The following is a 12,182-nucleotide window of genomic DNA, read 5'->3' as shown; positions in this document are numbered from 1 at the left end:
TCCCACATCTACCAACACTTACACTCACACTCACACACACATGTTCAAACTCAAACATAAGCATCCTCAGACACACACACACACACACACACACACATACACACACATGCTTTGCTTTGCTTTTAAATCATCACAGGAGGTAGCTCACACAGAGCTCATTTGGAGCAGCTTGTGCTGACTGGCAGAAGTGATGGAAACTTCAAGCTGAGCTGGATGGCCATTATTAATGCAGTAGGTAGTGATGGAAGAGAGAGAGAGAGAGTGAGACAGACAGAGAGAGAGAGAGTGAGACAGAGAGAGAGAGAGAGAGAGAGAGTGAGACAGAGAGAGAGAGTGAGACAGACAGAGAGAGAGAGAGTGAGACAGACACAAAGAGAGAGAGAGAGAGTGAGACAGACAGAGAGAGAGAGAGAGAAAGTGAGACAGACACAGAGAGAGAGAGAGTGAGACAGACACAGAGAGAGAGAGTGAGACAGACAGAGAGAGAGAGTGAGGCAGACACAGAGAGAGAGAGTGAGACAGACACAGAGAGAGAGAGTGAGACAGACAGAGAGAGAGAGAGAGAGTGAGACAGACACAGAGAGAGAGAGTGAGACAGACAGAGAGAGAGAGTGAGGCAGACACAGAGAGAGAGAGTGAGACAGACAGAGAGAGAGAGAGAGAGAGACAGACAGAGAGAGAGAGTGAGGCAGACACAGAGAGAGAGAGTGAGACAGACACAGAGAGAGAGAGTGAGAGTGAGACAGACACAGAGAGAGAGAGTGAGACAGACACAGAGAGAGAGAGAGAGTGAGACAGACACAGAGAGAGAGAGTGAGACAGACAGAGAGAGAGAGTGAGGCAGACACAGAGAGAGAGAGTGAGACAGACACAGAGAGAGAGAGTGAGAGTGAGACAGACACAGAGAGAGAGAGTGAGACAGACACAGAGAGAGAGAGTGAGACAGACACAGAGAGGGGGAGTGAGACAGACACAGAGAGGGGGAGAGTGAGACAGACACAGAGAGGGGGAGAGGACTACTGTGTTTTTGTGTCTTTCATTTCTGAACTCCTATCTCCTATCTACTACTCACGTTGTGTATATGTGTATCGTAATGTGCTGTGTTGTGTGTTTCCCTCCCAGATTCGGAGGAGGAGCTGGAGTATTCTAAAGACAGCTTAGGGCTGCTGATGGACCAGAGTGACTCCTCAGACGAGGAGATGAGAGGATGTGTGTTCTCTCCGTCCCCCTCTCCTCCCTCTCACTGCTGCTCCACAGAGGAGGCCCCGTCTCCCCCGTCTCCCCCGAGCCTCGCCGACTCTGATGGCCACCAGCGTGACTCAGCGCTCTTCACAGGGCCCTCCTCTGTAAGCACCAGAGCACAGAGCTCTACACCGGCACGACCTGTCCTCACACACACACACACACACACACACACTCACACACCCTCACACACACACACACACACACACACACATACACACTACCCTGGCCATACATCACAGGCGGAAGCTTATGACATATTTACATTATTTCTAAATATCTATTTCTATCTGTCTATTTCTCATGACAGGTCAGCTATTGTGTTACAAGGTTATTTAATGTAAGCATGGTGAAATGCCCAGTAGTTTGGATAATTATACACAACCAGGTCAAAAACAGAGCTTCTGTTCAGTGGTAATGTGAATGAAGGAAGTGGCAGCGCTGTAGTCTGTAATTAGCATTAAGTGTCTAATGAGTCATTGTCAGGAGAGCTTCCTGTTTGTGCAGGGCATCTGTGTTGAGCTGTCACTGTCAGTGAGTTGTCTTCAGGTTAGTGGCGAGTGTGGAGGGGCCGGGTTTAACACAGCGGTGATCCGGTGAATGAGGGGGTTCTTTTAGACAGCCGGGGCTGCTTGCATGCCGCTGGTATCCGTGTACCAATCTGCTAGAACACAGGTGAACCGGGGGGGAAAACATAAAGGATCAGTGACTCCAAGGAACAACAGAAACCACTGCATCATCAGGGGCAAAAAGACACAGTGGACAGGATTTCCAGTGGCATTGAACTGAAGACCGTGAAAATGTAAATGGCAAGAATGCCTAGAAAAGTGTCATCGTGTTCGTGAATCATTTTCAGGCAAAAAGCCAGCACCCAACCCCTGGATGTTTTCAGCATTAATCTGAAGAGGTTACCTGTTCTGCCTGTTAGCATCCTTTCCACTAAGGAAAAGCTCTATATCGCATTTCCAAAAACCTTTCACCCTTCTTCTCATTGGTTGTCTGTATTCTGATTGGTTGTCATGTTGAAGGCACTTACTCACCTGTTGTAGCTGTCCTGCTCCATGGTTTGGAGAGCAGGGTTCTGGTTGGTACCTAAGTAATGATATCCATGTTGATACTGTTGATACAGAGCCCAAAAGTTGTGGGTTTTGGAGTTTATGGAATGTGGAACAGGAACTGAAAGGAACAAAGAAATATAGAACATATAGACTGTGATAAGGACTGCAATTGTACATTCTGTACTGAGGCTGCAGTGGGCAGACTCAAAAAGGAGGACAAGGAGCTTTATTAAACACCTGAAATTAACTGTCTGATCAGCGTCAGATGCTATCTCCCGTCCGGAGGCTGTTAAAGATTAATTATTGTATGTTTTTTTTTTTTTTTTCATATTTCTTTTTTTATATTCCTCATTTGCACTACATCGGCAGATAGTGGGCCTGTAACAATCAGAAATTGAATATTACTCATTTCCTTTTCCAATCAGGACACAATGCAAGGCCCGTAATATTTCCCTCCACACAAACCCAGTTTCTCCTGCTTTGCAGAGAAAACGCTTGATTGTTTTTTTTTCTGTGCTTGCTGCATCAGCTCCATACACATCCAATCATCTCTCTCTCTCTCTCTCTCTCTCTCTCTCTCTCTCTCTCTCTGTTTCTCTGCCTTAGGCTCTGCAGGTCCTTGCCCAAAGGCAGTCCACCCACACAGGCAGCTTCCTGGGTCTGGACGGCTTCCTGACCCTGGGTGTGGACTTGAGCTCGGTACGGCCCGGGTCCGGGCCAGTCCCTGCACACACACCCACCTCCCAGCCCCACAACCCGCAGAGATCATCACAACCCTACAGCGGAGGTCAGTTCATGTGCCGGTGACACACACACACACACACACACAAATTCATTTTGCTCAGTAGCTCTCCGCTATATAATTCAGTATATTAACAGTATGCCCTCGGGCCTAAGCAGATATGACATTCTAAATTCTAGAAAGATCGACCTTGTGCACTCTTTTTTCCCCTGTGAACACTGTTTATGACAGCAGCCGTTATTCCACACAGCTTTATCCTTATAACTCTGGCCTGTTCTTGGGTGTTTGTCCACCTGAGCCAAAGCATGCATTACAATTAGATTATGTCACGAACGGGGCTACCCGCTATTGCACCACCAAAGCAAACATGACACGCAATACAAGAAAGAGATGTTTGGAGATGAGGATCTCTGCTTGTGCGTACCGTGTTTCTGTTCTGTTAGCTAAGCTAATTTCTCCCTACCGAGGAGGCTTGTGTGTCTGCTGGAGCACTCCGTGTTTCTGTCAGATGTAACATGACTGCAGTCTGTCAACGAAACTGTAAGTGTCTGAAGTCGAAGACCATCAGGAAATAGAAGACAATGCAGGCTGGTTAAGAATGGCTGCATACAGTGTTCTGAGTGTGTGTGTGTGTGTGTGTGTGTGTGTGTGTGTGTGTCATTGGTATTGTGGTATTGTGTGCTCCCGATTATGCTGAGGGCTTTGAAAAAGAAAAAGAAAAGGAAATGGGGTCAATTCTCTTCGCATTCGTTCTCTTTCTATCCTTATTTCTCTGCGGGCACTCTGGGAGAGGCGAGGAGTCTCGTTGAGACTAGCCGTGAATGTGTTTGCCGTCAGCTCTCCTGCCGCTCCAAACGCCGGTGCCAAACGCACCAGTCATCACCCCAGACGGGAATAGACGGTGTCAGAATTGGACGGGGGTAGAGAGCGGCTGCTCGTGGTTTGCCATGGTAACAAAGTCTGGTGACAGCTGTGGGAAGGTGAGGGCAGCATAGCTCCACGATCCCTCTTCTCAATCCCACAGTTTCTACATGTGGCTGAATGATGATGCACCTGTCCTAAGGATGACACCTGGTTAGATTAAAGTCTTGATAGTGTTTTGGACACCACGGCCCAAAACAACTCAAACTCGAGCTCCCTAAAGAACCAGAACAGTCTGTCATAAGCAAACACACACACACACACACACACACACACACACACACACACACACACACACACACACACACACACACACACACACACCAGGGTTTCCACTAGGGATTCTTTTTTTGTCAGCATGGTGTCTGGAAAGAATTAACTTTACCAGACAAATCGAAACTTACTGGCATGTTTCAATAATATGTTACAAATGCAAAGACAATGTAGCCTATATAATGCACACACCTAGACTCACAAAGGAGTGACAACATCCTGCTTGTGTGGCCTTTCAAGCCTTTGTTTGTTTGTCGTCATGTTACAAACAGAAAGCCAGAAGCTGACAACTTGTTGTGCTTCCCCACAGACTTCTCAAGAGAACTTCTCATTCTGTAACATTCCATTGTTTCCAGGTTACACACTCATTTAGCTCAGGAATAGATGCTGTATTGCACACAGTCTGTGTCGACAATCTCTCCTGCTGCCAGCTCTTGAGTTAACCATCTCTATGGAAAATCAAAACAAAAGCATGTCTATACAGTATGTGTCAAGGGCATCCAGCTGACATGGGCCCATGCTGTATGGAGACTCAGAGAGCTCTTCAGAGACGGGTCAGCCTTCGCACGACCCTCTTAGACACAGAGCTCCTACCTTTCATTCACAACGTCTGGGCCCGCTCTGTTTGTTTTTTTATTCCCATACGCTGCCTGTCTGAGTAGAAGACTTAGTAGAAGGTGTGTGTGTGTGTGTGTGTTGTATGTGGTGTGTGTGTATGTTGTGTGTGTGTGTGTGTGTGTGTGTGTGTGTGTGTGCGTGTGCGTGTGCGTGTGCATGTGTGGTGTGTGTGTGTGTATGTTGTGTGTTGAGCTGAGGCGAGGTGAAGAGAGGCGAGTCCTTCATAAACAGGCAGAGTGATGATGGCGTTCTGTGGGAGGACGTTGGCTTCATTAGGCCCAGGTGCTGGGCATCCGTGATCGTTTCTCTGCTCTAAACTTAATGAAAGAGAAAAGGGCTGGCGGAGGGAACATCTCCTTGGCGGCCCTCTGCAGTCGCTCCCATTTATTCTTGGGCCATTGCGTTCTCTCTCTCTCTCTCTCTCTCTCTCTCTCTCTCTCTCTCGCTCTCTCTCTCTCTTCCATTTCTCTGCCATTCTCTCTTTTGTCTTTTTTTCCCAGTTTTGTCTTTGATTTCTTTGCTATGATCCAACAGGTTTTACTGGCCCCTCTTACATTGGCACACACACACATCCACAACCCGACACACACACACACCTTCTTCGAAGGATGCACAAGGGCAGAGGAGCCCAGCCAGTCGGAAAATCACTTAATTACGGCGGACGTTTAAAGACAGGAAGAAGCAGACGTGCACTTCCAAACTTTCTGGGGTGATCACGCAGTGCACGTCTGTCTGGATGTCTGGACATTGGACGTCTGCCCACCAGCCCACCTGCGCTCCTGTCCTCTACCCGTCGCTGTCTGTCAGTCTACCTGTGTGTGTGTGTGTGTGTGTGTGTGTGTGTGTGTGTGTGCGTGCGTGTGTGTGTGTGTGTGTGTGCGTGTGCGTGCGTGCGTGTGTGCGTGTGTCTGTGTGTGTGTGTATGTGTGTACCCGCTCTGTAGGCCCCCGACTGCCTGTCTGTCAGACTGTCATTCTTGTCTGTCCCCTGCAATTGCTGTCCTGCTCACCTTTAGATTAAGATACCCATCAGTAAGTAATTTGTGGCAGAATGAGAAACCTAAGATGGTAAGAAAGTCTTTCACATCAGGACTAGCTAGTTTCACCAGCTGCCAACTTCACACAAGCCTACCCAGAAGGCCTCTGCTATAGAATGGTTATTTGTGTTGTTTAACACTGAGAGTCCCAGTTCTAGACTTAGTATTACTAGATTAGAGATCAGACTGTCTATCACGTCTCACTGGTCTCACTGCCCCCCCTCACACCTGCCATGTGTTGTCTGTGATTGGATCATGCTTGGATAACACTTGACTGTGTTTTAAAAAAGCAAGACAAACAGATGTAAACACAGGAAGGTAGCACTGTGATTGTATCAGCATCACATTTAAAGGTGGTTTGAATGGATTTTGATTACAGTCAGTGAAGTGTAAAATACATTCAAAACAATGTACATGTGTGTACATGTGTGTTAATAACCACCTTCAAGTCTGGCAGCAGACGTACTTAGACATCTGTACTGTAGTTCCATTCAGCATTTAGCACTCTTTAGCACTCATATAACAGCAACTGCTAAACAGTCTTCTTCTCCAGTGTTGTCTCAGGCAGCGTTTCCTAATATTTTCATTAAACTGTGGGAAGGGATTTACTAAATGCTTTACGTGCAGCTCCTACCTGAAATAAAGGGGATGACGCACATAAGTGGCAGGTGGAAAATATTAAATCTCTCCCTCTCAAATTTCAAATAGATTCAATGGCATGACCGTGTTTTTATATAGCAACATATAACACCTATAACAACAAAAAAAAAAAAAATGAAACAGTTTAACAATCAACAACTCTCTCTCTTTCTCTCTCTCTCTTTCTCTCTCTCTGTCTGTCTGTCTTTCTGTCTGTATGTCTGTCTGTCTGTCTGTCTGTCTGTCTCTCTCTCTCTCTCTCTCTCTCTCTCTCTCTGTCTGTCTGTCTGTCTGCCTGCCTGTCTCTCCTGTACAGGGCGGCCCAGTTGGAGACCCAGCAGCAGCCTGAGAGAGAGCGCACCAGAGGAGCTGGTCATGGCCGTGCTGGAGAGTCAGAGCCCACGCCACACACACAGTCGGCCCACCTCAGCCACACACAGGATCCACTCAGCTGGTAGGTAGCTCATGGGACTTGTAGATTCACTGGGCAAATGATTTGCTGGGTGAAAGTGTGTGTGTGTTTGAATATGTGTGTGTGTGTGTGTGTGTGTGTGTGTGTGTGTGTGTGTGTGTGTGTGTGTGTGTGTGTGTGTGTGTGTGTGTGTGTCTGTCTGTAATGTTCGAGACCTAGAGAGGTTGGCTGGAGGTGAAGGTCTCTTTGGTCTCTTTGACCTGTAAAACGTGTACTCCTCTCCTCAATGTCTCCCTGCGAAAAATGGCAGACATGTACCCAGTCTCCTCAAGGTCTCCTGGTGTAAAATGGAGGTTGTGTACCCAGTCTCCTCAAGGTCTCCTGATGTAAAATGGAGGTAGTCTCCTCTCCTGTCCGCCCAAAGCTCTTGGTCGGCTTCATTCTTGGAGCCTTTCCACCGCGAGAGCCTCATCTATCCTGCGGTGCCCCTCATGCACATCCGCCGGCTCTTCCTCAGAGGACGCAGCAAACATTTGGCAGGACTTAATCAAGATTTATCACACCCTAATATTTTAATATGAGGCTGCTCTTCCAGGCTGTCTCTGAGTGGCTAAAGAGATGGGTGCACCCAGCGCCTCTGAAAGTACACTGACACACACACACACACACACACACACACACACACATAAACACAACACACATACACAACTGCACACATACTGCACAATACACACACAGACAAGCATGCATTCTTACACACACACACACACACACACACGTATAAATACACACACTCACACATGTATAAATGCACACACTCATACACATCAATACACACACACACACCACTCAGGATGCACCACAGGGAAGCACATCAATAACCACTGCTACAAATGGTGGGCACAGGAGCCAAGAGCCGAGCACCCATCCGTTCTTCATCCCTTCGCTCCCTCTCTCCCTCTCTCCCTCCGCTCCCCGGTAGAAATGTAGGCCGCGGTGTGATTTAGTGTAGCACGCGCGCACGGAACTCAATTTAACCCTGTAATTAAAGCTGGGGCTGCTCAAGGACCTTGTCCTCCTGGCACCCGCTCGCGAGAGAAGAGCGCTGCTTTCATAAAGAGATTAGACCAGAGAGAGAGAGTGAGAGTGAGAGTGCTGTAGCCAAAGCCAACAGTGCCTGCTGAAGGTTTGCTGTGGCTGCAAACAGACACAAAAAGCGAGAGGGAGAGAGAAAGAGAAAGAGAAGGGAGAAGGAGCGAGAGAAAGAAATAATCGCTTTATGCCATGACAGGTCTAATTTCTCCTGGTGCAAATCAAATAGCCAGCTTCCCACTCCCTCTTCCCCTCACTCGCTCTTTCTTTTCATCCCTCCCTCTCTCTTCCTCTTATTATCCATCCTTCCGAGAGGACTTGGGCGTGGGCCAGTGTTGAGGAGCAGGGGACGGATTGGGGTCCTGGCCCCTAGTGGCTCTTGGTGGCTTCCAGATGGCCTCCTGGTGGCCTGCCGGTGTGGCCCCTCTGATTGAGCTGGATCTCACAGCCAAAGCCTGAGAAGGTGGAGGGACACACAGTCACCCACCCCGCCAACTGGATCACACTGCATCCCCCCACACCCCCACTCTCTCTCTTTCTCTCTCTCTCTCTCTCTCTCTCTCTCTCTCTCTCTCTCTTTCTCTGATGCTGATGCAGGGTGCATGCAGTACGTAATTGGCTAATTGGATTATATTAATTAGGGGACCTGGCCGCCCTCTCGCCCTGAGCGCAGAGGGGGGGAGTGAGAGAGGAAGAGAGCACGAGGGGGATGAGTCAGGCTCCTCTGCGTCCCCTCCTTAATCATAGCCACTGCCTGCCGCAGGAGCCCAGCGACTTATCTTCATCACACGCGCGTGCACGCGCACACATGCACACACACACAACACACACACACACACACACAACACACACACACACACACACACACACACACACACACACACACACACAGTCAAGTGTGGACCTGAGCCCAGGGCCCTGGCTGATAGAGTGTGTGTATGTGAGGGGCAGTTTGGAGCAGATTAACTCCCCAGATAGGAGCCCTGAGCTTCCTCTCACTCCGTCTTCTCTCCCAGCGCCAACTCCATTCTTCTCAGTCCCATTACTGCCCTCAGCAGGGACCGCAGACAAGAAAAGGAGAAAGAGGGAAGAAAAAGAGAGAGAAAAGAAAAGAATGATTAGTATTACAACAAGCGGAGCGCTGTGTGGCGAGATGGCTGCAGCGGAGTGCAGCGACGGCAGAGTGTGCCTCTGAATGTGTCATCTGTCTCAAGCAGGCGCTGTCAAAGCCTGTGATTTGCTGCCCCTTTAAGTTGAGGCCAGATAGCAGGGGCTCGCCTCTTCGCTTTGAGTTACCTCTGCTGAAAGGGGAGCCCGTAAAAACTGAACTGGCATATCCAGCTGTTGTGAGGACACGGTGGTGTGTGTGTGTGTGTGTGTGTGTGTGTGTGTGTATATGAGTGTGAGTGTGTGTGTGTGTGTGTGTGTGTGTGTGTGTGTGTGTGTGTGTGTGTGTGTGTGTGTGTGTGTGTGTGTGTGTGTGTTGTTAGCAGCAGACAGGTAGATGAGAGGGGAGGGCAGGGTTGCTTGAGAGAGTAACACGTACACCGTGCTGGGATGGATACTTAAAAAAAGACCTTAGCAGTTGCTTCGGGGCAAACAGGGGGGAAAGATGATAATATGTCAAAGAGTACATGAAGAACAGAGAAGGAAAGAGCATGATCTGGGAGACTGACAGCTTGGGATTTCGGACTTGAACTTGAGGTGCTTGAGGTAATGTTGGTTGGAAAGGAAACAAGTCTTCGGCTAAGGCTGTGAAGAGCAGAAGAATAGGGCTTTTTGCACTGCTCATTTCTTTCCTCCATTGCTCTTGTTTATCTTCTGAAATGATTCTCTTCTACAATCTTTTGTTTCATTTGTGTTTGCGATGCTGATGGTTTGTGATCAGGTCAGAAGGATTCAACAGATAACAACTTATGCTGTAAAGTCTTCATTTGTTATTTTTGAACTTTTTAATTTGATGTCTATGTCTCAGCTAAAACTAGTGAGCTACCTACTTACAAAACATGCTAAATCCTTGCAGACACCACCCACAGCCTAGTAAAGCTAACTGGCATTTTCTGCTGATATTGTTGGTGATGTCCTATGAAGGCTTGTCTTACAGGGATGTTCCGACCCGAACACCAAAACTACATAGTACATAGCCTGAACTGCTAGTGATAACGACAGGTGTGTTTTTCTGTCCTTTACGTGACCATATACCATCAAAATCAATTTGAAGATGATACCAAAATTAGTTCAAAAACATGCCTCAAAAAGTGGCCAATTGTTGCATAGCATTGCTTTAAATATAGTGGGTGAAAAATATATAAAGCATGCTACCTTTGTATATGAAATATGATGTCCAAATAAATGTCTTTGTCTTGCCTTGAGAAAAATGATTTGCAGGTGCCAAACTGAACAGAAGTGTGTGAGGTCTCGTCATTCAATTTGATGCAATAGTGATTCTCCCTCTCCCATCTTCCTCTCATCATGGCCGTCTCTCCATCACACCTGCTTTTCACTCCATTCACACAGATGACAGCATCTCTCTGCTCTCCGTCTAGTCTGCCTCATTCCCTGATTTGACCTCTAACCACTCACTGTTTCAGAGAAGTTGCTTTAAACTTGAAGTGCCTCTGTCACTGACTTTCTCTTCCTCTTCTCACACATTCACTCTCCTTCTCTCTCTCTCTCTCTTTCTCTCTATATCTATCTGTTTCTTTCTTTCTTTCTTTTTGTGTCTCTCTCCTTTCAGGCGGGAGCACTCCTCGTCCTGCTCCGCGGCCCGTCTCCCGTCCCCTGTCTCGCGCGGCTCAGGAGATCCTGGAGGTGCAGAGCGTGGAGCAGGAGGCGCCGGGAGGCTCCCCCCAGGACGAGGAAGAGGAGGAGGAAGAGGACCGCCAGGCTCTGGTCAGCCTGGAGGACGAGTTCAGACAGATGAGCGCACAGTCAGGTGCTGGGACTGACCCTCCTCCTGCGCTCTTCACCGGTGTGTAGACTGGTGTAGACCTTATAATTAAGGCCACCCCATCACACGGCCTTCTCTAGAGCTGATCTGTTATGGCATACATAACACCCAGGATCAGGTTCAGTTACTGATGAAAGCACGTATAGCTAGCTAGCTAACCACTGCTGTGAGGACAAGACCTCTTGAATGACTCTATGCATAGTAAATGACCTGTTGATCTGGATCCGAAGTTCTTGTACGTATCTCTGTATCCTGTTAAACATGTGTACATATAGATAGCACCACCCCCCCCCCCCCCCCCCCCCGTGGCCTGACATTTCTTCGTTTGTGTATTAACGACCTCATGCTGGCATAACACACGCCTTCCCAGCGGCGCTCTTGTTTCCTCTCTGTTGATGGAATATTAATGGTGTAACGTTCAAACGTGTGCTCGTGTTGTCGTAACAGTCAGGCGGCGTGCCGTGCCTTCTCCTCCCACAGGTGTGGGCGCCGGCAGTGGCGCACGGTTCAGGGGGCAGGGCAGAGGGCCGGCAACCGGCCAGGAGGAGCAACGGTGGCAGAGCGGCACGGCACGGTGGGTACCCCGCTTAACCGCTGCGCCCACGGAAGGTGCTGGTGCTCGTTAGAAGCAGCTCATTAGCGGGCACCTCGTTAGCACTCTGCCTGCTTTCTCGTTAAAGTTAAAAAAAGAAAACAGGCTGCACTAAGCTCCCCGCCTCTGAATAATTTTGTCGTACATATTTCTCCCTTTAATGGAGAGGAGAAGAAAACAACACACGTATGGCATGCTGGCAAATAGTAATGTGTTTTAATGTGTGAGCGCAGACCTAGCCCAACGTTGGCACCTCTGTCCCAGTGAGGTGTTTGTAGATGTGCTGTGTGTCTGTCAGCCTTTCAGATAGACTCAGTGATGCATGAAGTACGTGAGTGGAAAAGTAGCAGGCTGCCCTGTCTTTTACCCCTGTAGAACAGTGATGTTGATGTCTTTTGTGTCCCTCCTCTCCCTCTCTCTCTCTGATACTGTCCTCGGGCGAGGGACATGTTCACCCATTTTCCTCTTGTCTGCTGCACAGTGTGTTGTGTGTTCCTACCTCCTCAACATGGTGGATATAAAAGCACTCCAGGGTTTCTTGTCAACTAGCTCTTAAAACCCTTTACCATGGCCATTTCAATTACACTACGTGTGTCTGTGTGTGTGA

The 12,182-nt window shown here is 48.3% G+C and overlaps 1 protein-coding gene across 1 annotated transcript in view; it reads left to right on the top strand.

The window, feature by feature from the left end:
• The first annotated feature begins 1,066 nt into the window (after positions 1 to 1,066).
• The window catches only part of zbbx (zinc finger, B-box domain containing), a 12,333-nt gene continuing 1,217 nt past the window's right edge, over positions 1,067 to 12,182 (top strand). Inside the window, exons 1-5 of the mRNA XM_031572870.2 lie at positions 1,067 to 1,346; positions 2,907 to 3,087; positions 6,846 to 6,983; positions 10,771 to 11,004; positions 11,464 to 11,557. Of these exons, the coding sequence (XP_031428730.2) occupies positions 1,170 to 1,346; positions 2,907 to 3,087; positions 6,846 to 6,983; positions 10,771 to 11,004; positions 11,464 to 11,557 (824 nt within the window). The 5' untranslated portion in view covers positions 1,067 to 1,169. The remainder of the gene's footprint in view (positions 1,347 to 2,906; positions 3,088 to 6,845; positions 6,984 to 10,770; positions 11,005 to 11,463; positions 11,558 to 12,182) is intronic.

This window comes from Clupea harengus, chromosome 9 (assembly GCF_900700415.2).
Source record: "Clupea harengus chromosome 9, Ch_v2.0.2, whole genome shotgun sequence".
NCBI lineage: Eukaryota > Metazoa > Chordata > Actinopteri > Clupeiformes > Clupeidae > Clupea > Clupea harengus.
The sequence above is the reverse complement of the archived record's forward strand: the minus strand, read 5'-3'. Positions and strand labels throughout refer to the sequence as shown.